Raw genomic sequence first — 22,936 nt, 5'->3', positions numbered from 1 at the left:
CGTGTCCATCTCTATTCTCATAAGAAGCGGAACTTGCCTTCAAGAGCATCGCTTACAGTTGAAAAAAAAAACGTCGAAAAAAAAGCTTTGGAACTGGGTGTCGTTATTTAGGTGTGCATTTTCAGATAGCTAAATCAATTCGTCCTTTGCACTTTTTTTGAGCAAAATACACAAATTCCCGTTGATCACCGCCAGTCGTTATTTTTTGCGCATCATCTGAAAGCGGCTACAGCTGGGAACGAAAACATCTGACAGCTGCTAAAATAAATTTGACTTAAAAATCTACGGCGAAGCGGAGTCCACTAAGCGAGGACTCTACTGGACATAGATCAAAATTACAAGGTGAGCCTCCAATCCAAAGGTGAGCCTCCAATCGTTCCACCTACTGCGAAGAATGTGTCACGGAATTCGGAACACCTTATCGCATTGAAAAATTTTATTTTTTCGAGATGCACGTAAAGAAAAGAAAACTATTAATAACGGTTATTATTTGAAAGGGAAAAGAATGCGTACAGTGCCAAGCAGTGCTGCGCAACCCCGAAATACGTCAGGCTGCGTATAATGCAACCACGTAGTTCATAAGCGAAGCTTCGTTAGGGTCAGGGTAACAAAATGCTATCCGAAATTTTGATACTGCACAAAGTCCGAGTTTGTTAACTAAAACAAATGGGATCTAGGCCCTGTTGTTACTCTCGCGAAAAGTTATGATCGTGTTACGAAAGGTTGCACGGTATTATTTATTTATTTATTTTTCATAGTACCCACAGCGCCTTTTCAATACACAACAGGGGGGGGGGGGGATAGAAATTGGTACAAAATACAGACAAACCGAAACATTATTTTAAGCGCAATGACAAGCCAAAACCCGGCATGTTCAACGACGATACACTACAAAGAACACGAAAATACATTCTTAGACATAATTGACACAACATTATTTGGTAATTGTGTCCATTCGGTAATGGTTTTAGGGAAAATAGCTTGCTAAAATAATTCGGTGCTACAATGCGTTTCTTTTCTTTTGCAGGAGTGATCTGTCCTCAGTGAAACATTGTCTGGACTCATTAAATAATAACTGCTGTTTATCCCTATTTTGTTATAAAATATATTGTGAAAAAAGTTTAGTCTGAGTACTTTTCTACGATGCTGAAGCGAATCCGAACCTAGGCTGCGCTTAGCAGTGGACACAGTGAAGTTCCTTGAATAGTCTTTAAGAACAAAGGGAGTAGACAAGTTTTGCACTCTTTCTAGTTTCTCGATATCAGATTTGATACGTGGATCCCATATCGTAGAAGCAAACTCGAGTATGGGACGAACATTGGTCTTGTACAGCAATTCTTTAGTCTTCCCTGGAAAACGTTTCGCGTTGCGACGTAGGAAGCAAGCTTTCGCACACACATAATTTACATGATGGCGCCAAGACAGGTCCGAGGTAAGATACATATTTATTAAGTAAATCATTTATTTATTAAGTAAGATATTACATTTATTGTTCAAATCGTATTCTGTCGCCAGACTCTCGGCGATTTTGCTGCACCGGTCTCAGTAAAATATTAATGTTTATTAGGGTAAAGCATGTACAGGGAAATCTTTATGATTTTATGGTTGATTTGAACTTCCCAAAAACTCAGGTAGCGGTTTGAGTTCCTGGCCGCACAGGTTATTATCTGCAAAAGGACAAATGCGAAGACACCCGTGCATAAATACCTTGGGCGCCCTTTATAAATGCAAATTTACCTTCCTACTAGCACGGCATGCATTTCAGCACAGCTAAATTTTCGAAGCGTTAAAGCACTGTCTCCCCAATTAAGAGTACACAAAGACGCACACACACAAGACGCACACACAAGGCTTCTACCTGGAATTACAGTTCACTCCACTTTATAATTTCTACGCTTTCGATGACCAAATGAATGAGCAAGCGAACCCGTAAAAATTATAAGTAGGCGTGGTCGTGATTACGCAAATTTGTACACGCCTTGTAGCCTTGATCTACCCGCCGAGCTGTCCCAAGTTCCCGACTGAAATCGTCTGGCATTGAACTGGGCCTAACACATGGCATTCCATATACGGGCTCAATCTCAGCTTGAAGCGACGAGCCGTATACGTAGAGCGGACTAGCGCTTAACCTTTGGACAAGGACCATCTCTGCCTTCAAAGAACACAGTAAGGAGACACTGTGTTGCAGTTGAGGCCCTGTCTTTAAATAGCTGCATGATGGAAATCCGCGTGCGGGAATTTACAAATCCTGTCTATATCCTGACCAAAGCCTTTCCAAGTTACACCACATTATGCATACTCTACTAAGAACACCGTATACATCATTCTCTAGTGTAACTTATTTTCAATTCTTGAATTCTTCCGATTTAATCACGTCCTGGAAATTACGGGGGATGCTTAGAACTTTCTAAGAATTGGACGGCAAAAGCTTAGCTTGGCCTACTGTTGATGTGGTCTTGACATTTCTGTAGAGCTTTGCGGACGCGCCCGTTACCACTTGACCAGCCACCTGGACAGCAACCTCCGAAGCTGGTTGCACTTGCTAGCCATCGCCAGGAGCATCCTTTTTGCGTAATCTCCAGGCGGATTGCAGTGCACGTGCGCCAGCGGCCTACCCTTCTCTAACACTGCTGTTCCGCTTTCCCGGCGAGCGCTTCTGTGCTCGCGCTCCCATTTTCGCCACCACCGATTTTGTGAACGCTTTCCTGCACTGCACACGCTCCATGAAACAGGGATCGCAGGATTTCGCCTTAACGTGCGCACAAGTAAAGGTATTATTCGTAGAAAAGAATAATAGAGGCGCGGTAAAGTTATACATAGGCTTCTTGTATACATGCAGCTGGAATGATCTCACGGAGATATTTATGTCGGAAGCATAACTTGGTGAATTCCGGTCGGTTTTAGTCATGGCGGTTTCGGCGCCACTTTTTTGAGGACAATTTCAGCACATGGAGACCGTAGCGTGAAAAAAAAAAAAAAAAAGGTTTTGCCAAAGCGTGTACCGCGAAGTATGTATAGCGCTAAATCTTAGTATGAAATTTTGCCACCTTTATGACAAAATTCAACTTGTCTAAACATTTTATCTAAAGCGGCCCATATATCCGTTTTTCTTAGTAAGGCATAGGGGAGGGGGAGGGCTATATTGGCGATTTATGTGTTTGGTACAGTAGTTCGTCAGCACATAAGCGGCGCAGTCGATGTCCGCTAATTGTTGGTCAATCAATCAATCAATCAATCAATCAATCAATCAATCAATCAATCAATCAATCAATCAGTCAGTCAGTCAATCAATCAATCAATCAATCAATCAATCAATCAATCAATCAATCAATCAATCAATCAATCAATCAATCAATCAATCAATCAATCAATGAGCTTGTATTTAGTGATTTATGTATTTTAATGATCGCGCGCGACTGCGTACTGACCTGTAACCTGAATTTCTTGCAGTAGTCAGGCTTAGCTCTGTCGTAAAAATAACTGTTCGGGTTCAGTTCCGGCAAAAATACCGGCCGGTTCAGTTCTGGTTTTCGGTTCGGTGTAGTTCCGGTTCGACACCCTGATATATATATATATATATGTATATATATATATATATATATATATATATATATTGCAGGAAAATATTTCTTGGACACCGGCAAGTCGTAGCAAAAAAAGAAAGACACGCGTGTCTTTCTTTTTTTGTTATATATATATATATATATATATATATATATATATATATATATATATATATATATATATATATATATATATATATATATATATATATATATATATATATATATATATATATAGTGTGCGCCTCTGTGTCAAAACAAGGGTCGGTAATTAGTTTTATTTTGAGAGAATACCATAGGTAGTTTTAATGGCCTGGTGTTTAAAGCAGCCGTAACAGGGATATAAACTCAGTTGATTAGCGTTTAGAATGCGAAAACTCCAGCAGTCAGAGGCAAATAAACCCCCTAAAACCATCGCAGTAAAACAGCCTGCGCCATATGATACACGAGCCCCACCGAGAAGATTATAACACCCGAAATGAAGACTTCTTATGCTCGAGTGACGGGTTGCTACGGGCTTGCTTCATCCGCTTTTTTCAGTCCCTTTGATCACGCCATTTTGTCTAGCGCGACGTCTTGCTTTTCTTTTGTTGAGATAAATCACAGGGCTCAACCACCTAATGAGAAGAATCACTATAGATTAGGGCATTTGCTTGTATATACAAACTCCCAAAGCAACTTCGCCTCCTTCTAACGAACTCCAGCATTAAATGACAATAAATTGCCAGATTAGGACTTGTTTATGTGGTGTATTTTGTAGCAACTTACGAAAATAGATATTTGCTTCGTACAGACTCCATTTGTCGCCTTTTATTCTCGGTTTAACGCGCTGTCTGTCAGCTACTGGTGCTGGTGGTGGATTTCAACGTTTCGGTACACTAGAATGTATTCAGGGGTACCGCAGATAGAGGTTGCAGAGCTTCAGGCGTAGTTCACGGGCTAGAAGCACACCTGAAGTGTGGAGTTCGCATAAATTGTTATGCCCTGTTTGCGTTTTCTTAGCAAGCGCGCACACGTCCCATCGATGGACTAAACACGTGCTTTGCTCAAGGCATATTATAATCAAATAAAAAATCAGATAAATAATTTCCACTAATGGATGCAGAATTTAAACAAAACAGTTTACAGTTGACGGCGACATTAGACCGCAGCCATGTGTGGTGATCTATCGAACTTTTTTATCGAAAGAGGGAGAAAGCGACAATAAAACTAAGAATTCTCAGCCGTATAAGACCCCCCAGAAGTGGGCTTTAAATTTCTTAGGCCTCACATTTTTGTTCCTGTCTGTATTACCTGCGAATGACCTTGTACCCCAGTGTTAGTGCGCGAACACTCATGAAACACTTCTTTCGCCGCCAGAATCCTCCTTCCAACAGATTCTGGACACCTATGATTCAACGTGGCCCTGTCGCACATCTGCGCCGAAGGCGGTGAGTGGAAATCCCAGCTGAATATCACATGCCCTGTTTTTTTGCAGCGAAGCCGCGTATAGCTACCCTCCAGCCGTTGTCAATGTCCGTCTGCCTACACGTCGCGTCGACACGAAAACATTCTAGTATTCATTTTCTCGCGACTGCTCTGTGGCTCCCAATCTAATTATGTACTTTGGCAAACATTATACGGACATTAGCCGCTAAGACGACTCTTTCATTACGCCAAGTTTCATTGACTTGTGCTCATTTGTTACTTAGCAGTGAAATTGCAAACATTACAGAATTACCGTCTCATCTCAATACATGGTCGCCTAGGTAGGCATACAGTTACATAAAACAGCTGTATCTCTTGTTTTATCAAAACAGTCTCAAAACGAGTCATATAACAATTATCTGCTAATACGACACTAACGTAACGCTGTTTCATCTACTTTATCTAGTTACGTAGTTCACAACGAAATTGTGAATTTTGGGGATTTCCCATCGGTTGTCAATACATTGGCATCAACGGGAGGGTATCGGAGAGCACCATGTTTGTCCGCTAGAATAAAACTCTAGTGCTTTCAAGTTTCATGTTGCAAATTAAAGGAGCCATGAAGACAAAATACAAGTTGGCTTTATTAGAAAGACTGCTCAGTCCCGATAACAATGATATCAATATCATCGCAATCTTCGAACAAATAACGGAGATATTAAAGAAAACGTTTGAAGCAGTCGCGACACCCTAGCCAATTTCCCGCAACTTTTCTATGACGTCACGGAACCTTGTTTGTGCGATTGGCGGCCGCCTAACTGACCTGTCGCGACGACACATGAGTGGACGTCTGTAATGGGGCCTCTAGTTCCATTTAACCGCATCACTTGAATGCTAACGTGCAGTTAACGCACTGAAAATTATGTTTTATTGTTGGCCCGTATGACGTCATTCTTGCTCATAACACGTCACTGTGGCGCAAAATTTGAAAGTTTTTAAATACTTCTTGCTTTTTTTCGTTAAAAAAACGTCTTTTGTGGCTGTGATGGAGCTGAGTGACCTACTGAATCCTAGTTTTTTCAAATTAAACGAAGTTGTATTTTCTCTTCATGGCTCCTTTAAAGTATCCTCAATCGCAAATTGTACACAAACGTGTTTTGTTTCTTACACTCCGTGGGTTATATACGCAGATGGATCGATTAAGGTATAATGACATTTCTTATCTCATATCTTGGTGGATTGTGTTCCATTTTGCGTGCCTTTTAGAAATCCTTTGCTTTTTAGAATAAATAAATAAATAAATAAATAAATAAATAAATAAATAAATAAATAAATAAATAAATAAATAAATAAATAAATAAATAAATAAATAAATAAATAAATAATAAATAAATAAAACACAGCTTCCCTGCTCGTCCTTCATCCCAGAGTGGAAGCTCTGATGAATTTCTTTGTTTAGTATCGGTGCTTATGTATCGTCCCGTTCTACTCGGGCGCAGACGGTATGTCCAAGCTTGCACTGACGCTGCGCGGGCCTGTGAACGTGATACCGTGGAACATTGAGGTCCGGATCCATCAGGTATTGGAACACGCAGGTCTTCCCAAGGAGACTCGCTGGACGCGTTCTCCGCGTATGATCAACTCGGCAGTGAACAACAAGCATCACGGCAACAAAATAAGTGCCGACCACCGAGTCATCACCGGATCGTAAGGTGGTTCCGTACGTGCTTACGACTTCGCTTGGTGAAACGTTTTCAGGTGCTAGAGCTACAGCTGCAATGCTTAAATAAACTTGTATCGGCATTTGCCTGGCTTGGTTCTGTTTGAAGGTTTCGCTTAGCACCGAAATAATTTTGTCAAGTCAGAGAGAAGGAGTTTATGATAATATCCTTGGGCTTCGACAAGCTTCCTTTGCAACTTTTACCCAGAAAACCGCCCAGTTTTATGTCAATAAAAATTGGATTAAGTTGAAAATAACGTTGGTGTTTGGCCGCGGGTGTGCACAGTGCTGTGTACTTTGTCTTCCCTCCCAATGATTTCAAGCCAGGGCTAGACGCCACATCTCGTATTTGGTGGTTTAGTTCTAACCTGTCGCGCATAGTTATACGACGTTTGGTGTAAGTAAAGTAGTTTAAAAAAGCTGTACTATTCTGTTGCATGGTGTATTGTTCTCAATTATAGTTGTCTTGCTGGCACTGCTTACTGTGTGATCTCTATTGCATAAGAGCACTTACTCATATTAGGAGCACTTTTTTCTTATTTTTTTTTCGAAGCACGGCTAAAGCATCATGTGGTTCCGTTGCTTTTCATGACCCCTTTCAGGTGTGGTCTCTTTATATGGGGCAACTTGTTCGTAACTCGTGAGTAAGGGGTTCACCTTAAAGTAAAGCTTTAGCAAAATGTTAAGCAATACCTGTCTTATATTCGTTACATTTATATTTACGTACATCGCATAGTAATTTACATACACTATAGATTTCCTTGAATTGCTCTAGTCCATCCCCAGTGTCCTTTTTACCTGCCTTACTTTCTCTAACAAATGCTGTGATGAATTATTTACGCTATTTACAGGGTGAAGGATACATGGCTACCAGACCATTATGACACAAGATGACTGCCCAGAAGCCGGTCGTCAGTGTCCTCATTTTTCTCGTCTATCTGAGCTCTGACCAATGTCCTGAAGTGCCGCACCTTCCTCGTAGTGTACCAGTGCATCCCCAAGCGTCACATAACAATATCCCCCAAGTGTCACGTTTGTTTTTAACACCCAGGTTCAAGGCTCCACCACTACCACACAGTGCCTCGAGTTTCCCGGGGATGAGAAGGAAGCAACTTCGTGAAGTCGAGCCTTAGATCTGCACACGCGCCTGTTGGGGGGGTCTCCAGCCGGGGATATTCTGGTTCGTGCTGTCTACCATGGACCTCTCTACCAGGCTACGCTGTGAAGAGAGGCCATAGGTGGTCAGCTGCTTATCCCACTGCTCCGATGTGGATTGGGGTTCAAGAGTAGGGTATTGGGTGAATTGGCACTCCTTGACTAGATAGTACTAGGTGCCAGGGTGGGGGTGGTATTTACTAGAGGTGGAGGAGATGGCGAGGTATATGGCCTGGACTGGATATTGTGGGGCTAAGAGTTCGTTTGCCGCCGTACTGTGTATTGTTGCCGGTTGTTCTGGTAGCGGGCGACTGTATCGGTGTATTTTTGGAAAGGCATCAGTTTGGGTGTGCCTTTAGCTTGGAAATCTGCACCCTCTTGGGAAACAACCAGGTATGTGTGGCGCGCGGGTAGTGGTGTGTGCTGAATTTGTTTCCTCCGAGAGATTTGTGTCCAGGGGAACAGATAATGTGTAGTCCTTAATGTTACTTTACTTGTCAACGTACACAGCTTGGGATTCGGTGAGCATGGATATTATTCGCAAGGGCTGCTTTTATGGCAATAGCAACTGCTTCGGCTGTTGAAATCAATGCTATTAGGCCAGATTATTCTCAATCACTTTGCTAGTGCCGCACTTCTTTTGTTTCACGTAGTGTCCATACACGATAACTCGCGCTTTTTACTCCCCGTTCTCAGCTTGCCGTTTTGAGTCGTACGGCTGCCCCTGGAACTTACAAAATCTAGCTTGTGTTGCGTAGCCGGAAGCGCTATTCTTGGTGTGCACAAAATTTAGTTTCGGTTTCAAACTCTGCAATGGGTCTCTCTTGTCCCTTGGTTGTTCATTCTCTCTTCCGTTCTACCACAACATTCGACACTCTTCCTTCTGACAACACTGCATAGTTGAAGCCATTGGTCGCCTGAGTTGTTGGACAACATACATAAAATCAACAAAATTAATGAGCATTGCCCCAGAAGGAAGTGCGCAGTTGTAGTAGTAGTGTAAACATTTACAAAGCGTAATTAAGGTTGAGGTGGAAGATTGTGCGTAGTTAGTTTCCTTGGTCAAGGAGGCCTGTGGGCTTGCACAAATAACTGCCATAGAACTCTATAAAGAGCCCTCGCAGTAAATTACACGACTTTCGCAGCACTGTCTTTAGTAATTAATATTGAATTATTTGAAATATTATGATGTTTTCTGAAAGTTTGCGAATGAGTCCCTCGAATATGAATTTTTGGGCGCGTTCTTACTTTTGGCCTTGGATAAATAAAAATGAGTAATAAATGGTTCTCGCATAGTCGCGGAAATTATTGCGTTGAAACTTGGCGCTTTCTGGCAATTTCGCCTGCTGTTTACATAAATTAGAACCTCTTAGGGGCAGAATTCGTACTTGACACAACACAAAGTTATGGACCAGTAACTTTGAAGCTGGAAATTCAGAAACCCTGAACAAAAATATTCCACCAGTGGCAGCAACAGTTGTGTATTAGCGCAGGAAAGGCCAAAAACCGTGAAAATTATCGCCGCCACATACACATTCCCACGCCTCGATTTGTGTGGTCCCGGCTCACAAATGATATCGCGGTATCGGTATAGATTAGCGCAGCGTTTTTCTGGAACAACCAGTGAGTCAGGCACATGTAAGTGTAAAAAAAATTCCTCGCGGGAATTTCTCCTGAGAAGATTTTTTTTAATTAGTAAGTATTCCAGTACTACGCACTGCGAAAAATCATGTGTCCATCCGCAGCGTAACGCGATGATGCTACACCTGTAAAAGTTGCAGCAACAGCGCACGGAGAAGGCGAAGAAAGGGCAACAGAACGCAGCGCTGGTCCTGTTGTCCTTTCTTCGTTCTGTCTGTCCGTTATTTCCACAGGTTTGAAAAACACCAACCAGCACAAATTTACACTTTGTTAATGTATAGAAAAGGAGCTAGAGCCTTTATATTGGGCTGACTTCGCAAACCACCCCTGAAGATATGTTTCCCCAGCAATATAATAAAGTATGCAATGAAAGATGACTTTAAAGTATGCGATGAAAGATGACATTTAGCTCTTAGAATCAACTTACAAAGACGTGGTCTTTGTAAGGCTACTTTTGTGCAATACGTCTACGTAATGAAGTGAAGATTACTCAAAAATAGAGACGCCATCAGGGGTGAAAAAGCCTTAGAAAAGATGCACTATAAAATTAGAATAAAAACAACAAGGACAGAAGAAAGTCCCCAGTAAAGTCTCACAACTGCGAATGGGCCGCGTAAGAAAGACCAGAAAGACTGCATTAGAGCGACGGAAGAAGGCAAGATGCTTAGGCACTAAGGGAGGCACTAAGCCTTGAAGTGTTTGTTTGAATGACCCGAACTTCAGCTTTTAGTCATTATTAAGAGTACCTCTCACATGACTGTTCGTATGATCCGTCCTAGGTTTAGTTTCGGTCAAATGTTCTGCAGTGCTTTAGAAGCGTAGGCCTATTATTTATGCCAGTCTGCGTGTTAGGCTATGTTCACACTACAAACGCAAAAGCCATATCGTGATCTATGGACGTAAAAACAAAAATGGCGTGTCACACGGTTCGGTTGGCTGAGACGTGAAATGACGCCATTCTTTAGTTATTACGACAGTTGCGGCAATAGTCTGAACCCGGCCTTAACCCTGTTTACTGTCCGCGTCTATATATCTACAAAAACCTGTCCCAAAAGTAAGAGATTGCTCGCGCAGTGGGTTACGTGACCTTTTCTGTTATCCGCGATGGTAGCAGCATCGCGCGGGTACATTTCACCTCGAGTGGGCAAACTGCGACTTCTTGAATGACTATGTAGCTGGTTTCTCTTCACCAAGTGGTAAGAGTTCTTCAACATCGCGGAAATTTGTTTACGGGAAGGGAAAAGATAGAGGCTCGGTTGAATTATTGTTTTTAAACGAAGCGTCGCCTGCAGTAGAACAAAAGCCGAAGGATCTCTTTCCGGTGTGGCCCTTGAGTTAATATAAAATGACTCTAATTCTTTATCTTCTTCATAAACAAGCTTCACTATATTTCCCATTTATCACTCGTCCTTATTTTTCACTCAACCGCTGAAAGCGGCTACAGCTGCGTCCAGAGCACGAAACAGCTGCAAATAAAAATCTTTAGTTGGAAATTCAAGGCCAAGCAGAGCCCTATGCGCCAAGACTGTGCTGGATATACATCAAAATCACAAAGGTGAGCCTTGATTTTCTTACACACTCCTACCAGGCCAAATAAATGAGTGGGTGAAATTCCGAACGCCTGTACACATATGTAAATAGACGTGGTATAGGGGATATCGAAAATCTGCACACGGCTCGTAGCGTTGATCTTCCCGCAGAGCGTTCACGGGTTTGGCACTGAAATCGGCTAACGTGGGACTGGGTTTAATACAGTAACCCCTGTTATAACAATACCGCTTTACTCGAAATATCGCTTTATTCGAATTTTTTTCTGATCCCAACCCAAAAGCATGCATTTTAGACCGCATTACTCGAAGCGCACGAAGAGCTTGACCCGATTAGAGCGAAATGGCGAGCGTAAGCGTCACCGAGCGGCGGCGACCCAGCGGCGAGTCAGGCTGTCAACATGGCGAGTCAACGCAAGCTGGTGTTTTCCCGGAGATTTTCTCAAGCCTGTCATGCTCGACTCGTGTCATCTGACTTTAGCCAAACGGTCAAAATTCGTGGTAGGGTCATTGAATTTTTTTCCTAGACATTGGTCAATCAGGTGGACGCGACGGTGCGCGAACACCGACACTCGAACCGTAGAATAAGCAGTGTCGTCGACAACGGGGCGCCGAAAAACTCTTGTTTTCCAAACTTCAACACTTCAAACCTTAGGAAAAATTGCCCAGTGATCATGCAAAGCCAATTGAGAAAAACCGGTCAGTTTTCATGATTGCGCTGTGTACCCACAATGAGCGGCGAATCGTTTTTTGAGCTCAACAAACACAACCTCAGACTCGAGCAACGGCATTTGCGGAACTGTCCAGCACGAAACCCTCGTGGCGACCACACCCTCATGCAATGCTTGGTAAAATTGAAGCAGGGGTTGCTCGCGCCCGCCAAGAACTTGAAATAGCCAAAGCTCACTGCCTTTTTTTGGACCTGAATAAAGCTTTGCTTCACTGAATACATTGTCTTTGGTTCATTGGAGTTGCGGTGCACTTAAAGGTCCACTGCTTTAGCTTTTTCGAGTGGTCGCTTATATCAAAATACCGCTTATAATGAAATTTTTCACTGTCCCGCTGACGTCGTTATAACGAGGGATTACTGTACGTAGTTTTGCTTGAGCACAGTCCATTTGAGGCTAAAGCTCTGAGTGGCTAGCCAAGCCGTCTCCGCCTCCGAAACATATCCTTAGCAGACACTGTGTTTTGGTGGAGACACAGTTTCTAAACAGCCGTGTAATGTAAATCCCGTCCGGAAAGCCACAAATCCTCTTGATTCAAAACTCCAGTGCTCCGAGGCTGCATAACATTATACGAATATACTGAGGCCGGATTCCTCCCTATTAAATCGTGTAGCCCCTTTTCAATTTTCGACTTCTCGTGACCTCATCAGGTCTTTAAAATGAGCACAAAACACAACAATCATAAAAAGAATATGGGCAGGGGAACATAACACGCGGACTTCTCGCGCATACGCTGCCCGACTGATGCTATAGCGAAATTGTAAATGCGTGGTATAATTTGGTGAACCCCGGAGTTTATTCTGCCCCACCATTTAAGGCAAAATCCTCGAGTTTCCCATTCTGAAAAAAAAAAACCCGCCGATATTGTTTTAGTTGTCTAGTCATGAAAATAGCCACCAATGCAAAAACCAAAAACAGATGTGTGATTTGATATAATCTGAACCCGGGTCTGCGCTGCTGCTGCGCAGTTCTCTGACAACTATGCTATTTAAGCACGTTGCCAGCGCAAAACAAAGGTTGTTATTATTGTTATCATGTAATATGGTGTACAAAGGATGTTATCGTGTGATGCGATGTCGGCCTAGCTTCAAGCTAAAACTTCATCAGAATCCGCGTCATCAGCATCAGCATCACCTGATCTCCATCTTCATTAAATGAACAGCAACCACTTCAGCGGTGTAACCAATTAAAACTCTATCTCAATCCAATCCGTCTTATTTCTCTGTTCGCAGCCGGACGTCGCGATGGGGAGCCTAATAAACCCTTTGCTTCTGATCGTGCTCAGCCACGTGGGACACCTACAACCCGCATGGTGCAAGTGCCCCGTGCTGAAGGCAGTCCAGCAAGTCAATTGGAAAATGGTGACTCTTTCCCATACAATAGCTTCTTTCTGGCCACAGCCTAATTTAGTTTCATGCCAGCAGCGATGTTTCTGTCGTTAATTATTAAACCATGTTTCTGCTATGGCCTAAGTCGAGGAAAAGAAATCAGGGGTGACAAGTTCACAACTCTGCCATATGTGCCTTTCACCTTTCGTGCGCCCAATCACGCATAAACATTGTCATGGTGTCCTGTGGTGGCGCATAGTTCTTGCGTGGTCATCAAGTGTTTGGGAGTGCAAACGTTGTAGTGAACCAGGAGACCGCCGCTGTTTTTTTTTTCCCTGCACCCCCGGCTGTGAACACACGCTACGGGAAGAGAGGCACCAAAAAATTTGCAAGTTTGAAAATTGATCTGTAAGCTTGGGCACTCCCTTTTCTACATCCGGCAAACGGGTGCCTGTTGCACTCACGCGTGCATGCACACACGCACGCACACGCACGCACGCACATTACATATTGTATAGCGTACTTGTTACACGGATGTGTCGAGAATCTGTTGCGTGGATAGAAAATCGCTTAGTTCGAGCAAGCTTGGCTGATTAATTGCGATTACTTGTAATTTCTTCTGCGTTATTCTATTTCTTGTGGGGACGCAAATCTTTCTCAGAATATTTAAAAGTCGCCCCAGCTACTAAGCAGCACCCTTCCGTATCTTTTCTTCGGAACACAGATGCAAGGCGTGGACTGGTTCGAAGTGTTGAACAACCCCGGTCCTCTGCACAAATGCGTAGTGAGAAAATACCTTCCCGAGCACCAGCTAATGACGTGGAAGGAGAAGACCGGGTATGTATCGGAGCGTAACCTTTAATATTTCCGTAAGGGCTGCATACAAACTCGCAGTGAATTGTACACGTTCTGTTAGCCTTTCAACGACTTATGAAGCCTGTCACGTGATCTCTGGCGCTGTTACTTCGGTCCGCAGCGTTTACGGTGTGGCGCTTTGCCTTTCGTTGGTGAACTTCAAGCGGCATGGACCTTTCGTGGTGGCTACTGTTACATGTGGTCCCCTACACAGTACGCACCTACCGTGCTAATCTCCAACAAAATAAAGTTAAAGAAGTAGTTTCACGTTTGTTCATCTGTGATTTTCAATGTTTCTCCTCAAAACCCGATTGCAAATAATTACAAGCGCGAACATTGCCTATCTGTAGCGCTAAATAAGAAGCCTCTATAAACTTAGAAAAATGGCTATTTTTAGCGATGATATAATTGATGGGGAATAACAGACAGGAACGCTTGCGGAACAGCCAAACAAAAGCACACGACGAAGTTACAAACAAAATTTGTGATCTTTTGCACTCATTGGCAATGCGGATTTTGCGCGCAACTCTTGATATATTATAACAACACCTGAATAAAAAAAATCAGGTGATATTACATTTTATTGCGATGCTCTACTGCTTCAAACCAACCGGAAACAAAGGGAAGCCACAACAAGAACAGAAGAGGCTGTTTAATAGCCGCTACTGTAACACCTTGTTGGGCTTAGGAATTTCAATAACCCTCCCAGGGCGCAAGACAAGGCCGAAAAGGTTATCTCTTAGCCGCCGTAAACAGACCTTGGCGCATGCAGCGTGTCGTTTCTTGGTTCGATACTTTCCTCCGCGCCTGTTCCCCATGCTTCCGCTGTACCTTCCTACGCTTTGCTCATCGCACTCCCTTCGCTATTCGCGGCATTCATTCTTCACATTCGCTCTACTTCATATTCTCACCATTGCCAATAGATCGTTCGCTCGGTTACAGCGATGGCATCGGCGCCGCCAGATACATGGAGCGGACGCTTAGAAGCTGCGCTTTGGAAAATTAGACGCTGAGTTTTAGAATATTCTGAAAATCGTCTACTGCTAAGGCAGAAGCGTTTTTACGTGGTGGTACGTGGTGGGGCAGTGGTAATACCCATGAGTGAAACTTAAGCGTGAAACGTAAGCGTAATACCCATGAGTGAAACTTAAAAGGGGGCGGTTGCCCTCATGTACCGCCGTACGCATGCGTGACGGTCACACGTGCCTGATTGTTGGGTCTTGACATAGTATATATGTGTTTTCGATTTTAATAAATCTTGCAGCTGATAGTAAGCGCTGGTGTCGTTTCCCTTTCTCGTCCCTGTGTCTGTTTGCGCTTAAGTTTCACTCATGGATGTTCACCAACTAGCTCGTCTCTCCATTTTGCTTCAGTGGTAAGAATTAACTTGCTCTCTTTCAACAGGCCTTACGGAAATGTGACCGAGTTCAAAAAATATGCCTTCATTGTTCAAGGGGGGCAGCAGTTTCTCAAAAAAGACAGTAAGTACAACTTACCAGACGCGACACAAGCAAATAGGACCAGACACTATATTTTTGGGTCCTGAATGTGGGACTGCAAGAAGCCGCCTTGTTATCATCGGACTTTAGATACTCTGAGTTAAAAAGGTTGCCATGCGCTTTTTTGTATACCATTATATATGTGTTTTGCAGTAAATATTTGATGGTTTGTTTACTCTCCTGGGGCACTAAATCCCTGGAAGGCTCCCTGAAATGCGAAGAGCCTTCCCTCTCTCCAGAACTGGACCTTCAAACCCTGGTGGAGTGCAGTCGAACCTGGTTATAACGAATAGTGTCGACCAAGAAAATTAGTTAGTTATATACTATTATAACAGTAGAGGTAAAGATCGGCTCCAACAAATCGAAAGTCTGGCTCGGGTCAAAAATACTTGACACAAAGATGCATTTTTTAAGGCTTCGAATCCCCTATAAACCAGGTAACCCTTACGTTTATCCTTGTTGCATTTCAACCTCAATGAACCGGAACATGAATACGTAAAATTACAGCAGATACAACAAAACCAAGTTCACTGTACAAAACAGGCCTGCTTCCTTATTTATTTGATGACGGATGTGATCTTCATCTGATGGCTACTCAAAGCACTGAGCAGGATGAAGTTTTTCACAGTGTTCACGACCAAAACGGACTCTATACTCCTGTAGTTTTGGAATCCGGAAGTTTTCCAACTACCTTCTTAACCTCGTGGTCAAATATTTCTTCTGTATATGCGTTATCGCGCGCGGCTAACACGGTTTCATTTTTGTTATAAAAGTATAAGTATCACTGAGATCAAGCGTGAACAACCAAAGTTTCTTCTTAGTTCGCTATAGCCGATAATTCGCTATATTAGTGTTCGTTATAACGAAGTTCAATTGTATGCCGTCGAAACTTTCCACTCACTAGGATGGGCCTTCTTCCAGCAGTAGGCACAAGTAAGCTAATGATGGCGATGATGATGGTGGTTATGGTGATGGGCGAGGAAGAAAATAAGGACGAAAAGGCCGGGACTTTAACAAGGGGTCGAGCCCCGTTTGCTACCCTGCACTGGGGTAGTGGTGTTCAGGGGAAATACGAGAAGGCAGACGAAGAAGGAGGAGAGGAGGAGGAGAAAAGCGAAAGGAAAGGCCGAGAGGTTATCCAGGCTTAGAGCCCGGATTGCTACTCGGCACTGGGGAAGGTGTGTTCAGGGGACAAAAGAGATGGCAGGCGAAAAAGGGGGGATAGGAGCGGGGTCGCGCACACACTTTAGTCCCTTCGTGGGCACTAGAGTCTCTCAGCTAAACCTGTGTCCTTCATAAAACGCAAAAGGGCTTTTGTTGCCTTCTGCGAAGTCGATTGTAGGGGTCTTTGTCCTAGGATAGTCTCTAGCTTGAACTGTTGATTGTCCGATCTTCTGAGCTCGGCTGCCAAAACGCGTCTTTCCGATGAATACTCGGGGCAACAACAAAGCACATGGTCGATTGTCTCTTCAACCTCGCAGGCGTCGCAGTGGGCACTACTGGCCATCCCGATGAGGAAGGAGTAGGCTTTCGTGAAGGCCACTCCCAACCACAGCCTACAAAGTAAAGTTGACTGTGATCGAGTCAGCCCACACGGAAGACGACACTGGAGTAGAAGGATATATATAGGAGTGGAAAGGCGCACACTGTAGTCCCGTTATTATTACGCTTCACTCTAGTCCGGTTAGCATTACACTTGACCGTTACTATTACGCTTCGCTATAATGTCTGGACGTATAAGCAGTTACTCGAACCGGGTAAGACGAGTTAACAGCAGTAAGCCTAGCTAACACACGGTGTAAGATACTTTTAGATTAGGACACAGCTTGCAAAACGAATGTCTACTCGTCGCTTTAATAAAGTCGCCAAAATGTCGCCGCTGAGACTGTCGACTGCAGCGCCCTTCGGCGTGAAAGAAACGAATCTGCCCGAACTTTAGCCACTCGACAATGTTCACATGATTTCGGCTCCTCGCCGGGCCTGCTCGGCAGATTTCATAATTGGTCATCTGCTCGCCGCGCGGCTTGGCGGAAACCGCCGGCTGATGGAGCAGACGACAATTCTCAGAAAGCCATGCGAAAGCATTTGCGCTCGCCGCAGTGTTGCAACGTGTTCTGGGAAGTGTTTTGAGTCAGTAACAATAAAAAAATGCATAAAACCCTAATCCGAGGTGAACGTGTGCCGCGGTAGCAGTGAAGCACTCACGCAAGTGACATTTCATGCTTGCGCAACAAGGAAAATGTGGTGCAAATGCTTCATAGAGGATTGCAACGCCGCCAGCGCAGGTGGCAACAAAACAAGACATTATTTAAATGCCCTGCGATCATAAACGAATGAATGCGTGCTCTGCAGCCATCTCCCGCAGAAAATGATGCTACTTGCAGACGGCGCTTCTCTGAGAGTGCGGTTGTGCGCAACTGCTCTTTTCGGTGCTTGGAGGGGAAGCACTACTGAACGTCGAAGAGGTGCACGCTCGCAAATGATGCAGTGCCGTCGATTTTGCCGTTGGCTGCAGCGCCCCAACCACTCAGTACCAGCAACGGAAAAAAAGAAGCGTGCGCTGGCAGACCAGCGCCCCGACATACAAGGAAGGCAGATCAATGGCTGGAACGGATTAAACTAGGCGCGAGTACGTTGATGTTTATTTCGTCTTAAATGACGTCACACAGCTTGTGTAAGTTCACGCATTTAGCAGCGGAGACGAAGCGACGTTGTCGAAGTCACTGGCGGTGCCCAATGTTCAGGGCAGCCTCGGCGCGGGTCTAAATGAACTTAGGACGCCCGTACACTCAAAGATGTTTTAACAATGCGGTAAAATCACGCGTTAAGATCGCGTTGTATGAGCTCGCACTGTGAGCTTACACAAACACCGTTGCTTTACACGCACGCCGCAGATGCCTGCGAACCACCGTGCTCCGGACCATCATTGGGGAAGCCATGGAAGTCTACGATGTTGCTAAGTCACGAGTTCTGCCACAAGATGAATTTTCAATGGAAGGTCTTGGCGCAGCGCCACCGACTTTGTTGGGCAGCTTGTGGGGCGGCTGTGTCCCCACCTAAAAGTATATCTTACGCCGTGGCTTATCAGCAGGCGACACCAGCAGATGAGTCAGCCTAGCTTTACACCCCTTTATCTACGAGGCACAAGGCCTTCAGAATCCAGAGGAGAGCTCCCAACTCATGGCTCCCGAGCGGTGCGAACGCGGGAAATTTGAATCGAGCAAACCTGTCTTGCATACATTGCATCCACCGCTGGAGGAGGAGAAACGAGAGAGGAAGAGCGTGAGGTGTGGGAGGGGAAAAGAAGAACGGGTGTTACGTTCCAGATGTGGCTGAAGGCTATCGTCTTTCATCGACATTTGCAGCGAAGGAAGCCGATACGTGGCCGTTTTTATTATTTTTTATTTTGCAAATTAGTGTTAGTAAAGTTTAAGTCTGGCATGTCTTGCGGGACCGAAAGGTCTCTGTTTCTTAACGGCCCAGCGAGTTCGTAGTTGTCGTTTTTTTGAATACGTCATAAGCTGCTGCATCCAAACGTGAGTATGATGATGATGATGGTTGGATGTTTATGGCGCAAGGCCAACTGGTGCAAAGAGCGCCAAGACAATAGTCATATATGAGGGGTGAAACCTTAAACACTACGAAAAGTCAGCAACAACAAAAGTAAAATCACAAAACGACCAAACGTGAGTATGTGGGGTTCCAAATCCGTTTTTTAACAATAATGTACAAAGCTACTACCTACTTTAAATATCACAGCCGCATAAAACACTGAAAATTAGGCTGCCGTCTTTCAGGCAGAATATTTTTGTTTCTGTCAGCCTGATGTATGAATGACATTGACCTACAGTTCCAGTGTGCTAATACTCATAAAAGTCGTCTTTCGTCGCCAGAATCTTTCTTTCAACAGATTCTGGATACTGATCATTATACGTGGGCCCTGTTGCACATCTGTGCCGAAGCGGGTAAGTTGTTGTCAAGGTTAAAATTCCTGAGCCCCGGTTTCTTTTTAGAACAGAATTCATGCTAATCTATAATCACATTCTCCCGTAACACAGATTCGATATCCAAGCTGACTCTGACGCTGCGCCAGCCTCTGAGCGTGATACCGTGGGACATCGAAAACCGCATTCTCGAGGCCCTGCAAAACGCGGGGCTCCCCAAGGAGACCCGCTGGACGCGTTCTCCATGCATGATCAACTCGACAGTGGACAGCATTACCGTAACAAAGGAAATAGAGCCCCCCGTCGAGCCAACACAGCCCAGTGAGAAGCGTGACGAGTACGAGGGCTACTTTTGGTGAAACGTTTCATCCACTAGACAAATGTGGCGGGGAACTGCACGGGAAACACAGTAATAACCATACCGTAATCTCCAATAAGCCTTTGTCTGGCTTGGTTTTGCATAAATTGCTGGTATACATAGTGCAGGAAATATTTTAGGAAGGGGACGAAGCGGATTACGTTCGACTTAAAGGGACCCTTCAACACTTTCGATAAGCGCTTTCACTCTTTCGCACCTGGAACCACTGCAAAAGCTATAGTTATCGCTAGCACGGAGCGGCACTGCGTGTTTTGCTCGTCGCACCCGATACGAATTCCATTTCTGCTTTGTTTTTGTGGCTTTTTTTTTAGTTTTTAAAAGCGTTCATTGCTGCAACTGAAGGAAAACCGGCCAACAGCCGCTACATGACCTTAGTGGCGTAATTAGAGCCGTCGAAGGAGGTCAAAACCGGGAAAGAGAGAACAATCGTTTGAACGAGTTTACAAGTGCTTGACGGGCATAGAGCAGTAATTTTTGACTGAGGTACTTTGGGACCCCCTAGTCTACGTACTGGATGTGTTGGGTAACTACGTTCTGCAAACATTTAAGATTTTAAAAAAAGTTGGAAAAAGTGTTGCAGAGTCCCTTTAAACCCCACGTTAGCACAGTGCCGTCTTGAGAGTCTCTCGTTATGCTGAATTCAGATAAGGAATAGACGTAGAATGTTTATTAATTGGTTTTAAACCGTTACGAACATTGCAAGGTTTCTGGGAGCTTCGAATATTCGTTAAGAGATATACTATTTCCGGGCCCGAATCACGGTTGTGCTAGGACCAGTTTTTGTGTATAGGGTGCCAACAGCCATTGAGGCCATTCATTCATATTCGCACCTTTTGATAACATTGCCTTTAAAAAAACTAACAAGACAGCGTGAGTTGTGGGGAGTGGGGCGAATTATTTATAATCTGTGTGTAAGCCGCGCATCTATAGACCTAGTCTTTGGCGAAATCACAAGCAAGATTGATCTTGTACGTAGTATACAATTGCGGTTTTTTTAAATTTTACGTACTATATTTACAGTATGCGTTGTTTTTTTCTCAGCTTTGCCGCAGTTCCTTTCTTCTTTCTCTCACTTCGAGGACGTTGTTAGGTTGTAATGAAAATGTATTTATACTATTTACAGGGCAAACATAACAGTGCCGGAGGATGTAAGAGAACCTGCCCACAAAACCGTCCCCGACGACCTCTTCATCTACGTCGATGTAATCGTCGACGAGCGTCCTGAAGAACAGGACTATATTCGTGACCTGTCAGCGCATCCTCAAGCGTAATATCCTCCTGCGGCAATTTCTTGATTAAACTTCCCGCCACTACGACACAGCGACTCCTGTTTACATATGTTTACCCACCTCGCTCGCACTACTGTACCACTTTGTCAGGGAGTGTCTATGCACGTCAGCGCGGACTTATCAAATCCCGATTTTAAGCTTTCCGCTTAGCACCAGGCAGCTTCTCCTGGTGCTTGGGATACGCTATGTGTTACGCAGTCGGCCTGGACGTCGGGGGGGGGGGGGGGGGAGGGGGGAGGAAAAGGGGCACTTCCCCCCCCCCAAGCTACCCCAGTACAATTGCCCTTCCCCCACCCTCTACATCTCCCCCACAGAACAACAGGTTTGCCCCACTCAAGACGCTCATGGTAGTCGGTAGGATCTCTACACTTAGCGTGCATAAAATCTAACACCGGTTCTCAGTTCCAGCATGAGCTTCATTTCTTACCTAGCGTTTTATTTTTCTTTCTGGTCTCGCATTATCTGAAAGCCTCTAAGTTCTGGTCACGGCGCATTGCTGATCTGTTAATCCCCGCAGTTTATGTGGCAAGAGGCATTAAAAGCGGACAGACTATTGAGAATGGTGACACCGGAGAGCGCATAGATTTTAGTAGCAACAGGCATAGCTTCCTGCTATGAGAATTCGCAGTAAAGTATGCGGTGGCTGCAGAACTGCTTTATTTAATTAATACACCTATCATTGCAAATTTCACGTGGTTTTCTGAAAGTGTGTCAGAAATACCTTGAAGAGGATTTTGTGAGGTGCGTTTTGTTGTAGATTTGTTCTAATTGTTTACAGATATTCAAGCTTCCTGGAAATTCTGTCTACTTGCCTGCAAAAAATCAAGCTCTTTATCGAGCATTAACCATAGCAAAAGATAGTTGTGGTCTTTCCGTGATGGTAGGCTGCTCCGCAAATGGCGCTTATTCGGTTTGCCGCCAGGGAGACAGCATTTTCGATGTCAAGTTTACTTTAGCCCTACAGGCATGATACTAAAATCGCAACATTGATTTGAATGCACAAATCACTTAAAGTGACCCTGCAACACTTTCGATAAGCGCTTTCACTCTTTCCTTCGCATCTGGAACCACTGTGAAAGCTAAAGTTATCGCCAGCACGGAGCAGCACTGCGTGATTTGCTCGTCGCAGCGGATACGCCTTTATTTCTGCTTTGTTTTTGTAGCTTTTTTTAAAAGTTGCTATCGAAAAGCATTCATTGCTGAAACTGAAGGAAAACCGGCCAACTGCCGCTATAGATGGCCTTAGTGACGTAATTCGAGCCGTCAAAGAACGTAAAGACCACAAAAGAAAGGAAAATCTTTTGAGCGAGTTTACAGGTTATCTGATGGGCATAGAGCAATAACATCATGATGGCCGAGGTACTTTGCGACCCCTCATCTAAGTACTGGGTGTGTTGGGTGACTACGTTCTGCAAGCATTTAAGATTTCAAAAAAAAGTTGAGAAAATTGTTGCAGGGTCCCTTTAAGTAAACAAAATTTGAGACCATCTTCAAAACACATCCGACGAGTCGGCTAAATTTATTAGAAGTAGCACTAGAGCTACATTTTCAGTGTATGAACAGTACCTCGAGCACTGTGCCCGAGCACTATGCTGACTAGAACATGTGTATTCCGGTGTCGCTCTAGAGGCCTTTTATTTTATTATTCCGTGAGTAACGTCGGCAATGTGACACTGGCAACTGGGCACTCGAAATGAGGCGTACGCACAAACGTTTTCGGGTAACCTACAATTTCGACGCAATGGGGCCAGCGAGTTGGAATGACGCGGTATACTTTAGATGACACATCAGCTACAACACTTCTTAGCAAAAATAATAATGAAAACAGAAATAATGGAATCATTAGGGGGAGATTTGAATAAAACATGTTGCAGTTGGATC

General features: G+C 44.2%; 2 protein-coding genes across 4 annotated transcripts in view; one reads left to right on the top strand and one right to left on the bottom strand.

Moving 5' to 3' along the window:
• LOC144144862 (uncharacterized) overlaps positions 1-22,936 on the bottom strand; it is a 665,482-nt gene that overhangs the window by 176,183 nt on the left and 466,363 nt on the right. The window lies entirely within an intron of this gene.
• LOC144147339 (uncharacterized) lies at positions 10,918-21,104 on the top strand. 3 transcript variants are annotated; one of them, XR_013317893.1, is made up of 7 exons: positions 10,918-11,041; positions 12,994-13,122; positions 13,814-13,926; positions 15,349-15,425; positions 19,337-19,408; positions 19,502-19,796; positions 20,890-21,022. XR_013317893.1 is itself a non-coding variant. In XM_077679456.1 (7 exons), exons 2-7 carry the CDS (start codon positions 13,006-13,008, stop codon positions 21,035-21,037), a joined length of 750 nt encoding a protein of 249 aa, XP_077535582.1. In that variant the 5' UTR covers positions 10,918-11,041; positions 12,994-13,005; the 3' UTR covers positions 21,038-21,104. The 3 variants fall into 3 exon arrangements, 2 of the variants coding, with proteins under 2 accessions (XP_077535582.1, XP_077535584.1); XM_077679456.1 differs by having other exon boundaries at positions 19,502-19,724; positions 20,890-21,104; XM_077679458.1 differs by having other exon boundaries at positions 19,502-19,708; positions 20,890-21,030.

The sequence above is a fragment of the Haemaphysalis longicornis genome, unplaced genomic scaffold (assembly GCF_048455015.1).
Source record: "Haemaphysalis longicornis isolate Haplotype H1 unplaced genomic scaffold, Haemaphysalis longicornis Haplotype H1 scaffold_7, whole genome shotgun sequence".
NCBI lineage: Eukaryota > Metazoa > Arthropoda > Arachnida > Ixodida > Ixodidae > Haemaphysalis > Haemaphysalis longicornis.
The sequence above is the reverse complement of the archived record's forward strand: the minus strand, read 5'-3'. Positions and strand labels throughout refer to the sequence as shown.

What these genes read in the sequence shown, in the direction of transcription:
- LOC144147339 (XM_077679456.1), top strand. Translation starts at nt 13,006, where the DNA reads ATGGGGAGCCTAATAAACCCTTTGCTTCTGATCGTGCTCAGCCACGTG. An exon ending in GCAGTTTCTCAAAAAAGACA is followed by an intron (nt 15,426 to 19,336) that starts GTAAGTACAACT and finishes TTTCGTCGCCAG; the next exon opens with AATCTTTCTTTCAACAGATT. An exon ending in CCCAGTGAGAAGCGTGACGA is followed by an intron (nt 19,725 to 20,889) that starts GTACGAGGGCTA and finishes TACTATTTACAG; the next exon opens with GGCAAACATAACAGTGCCGG.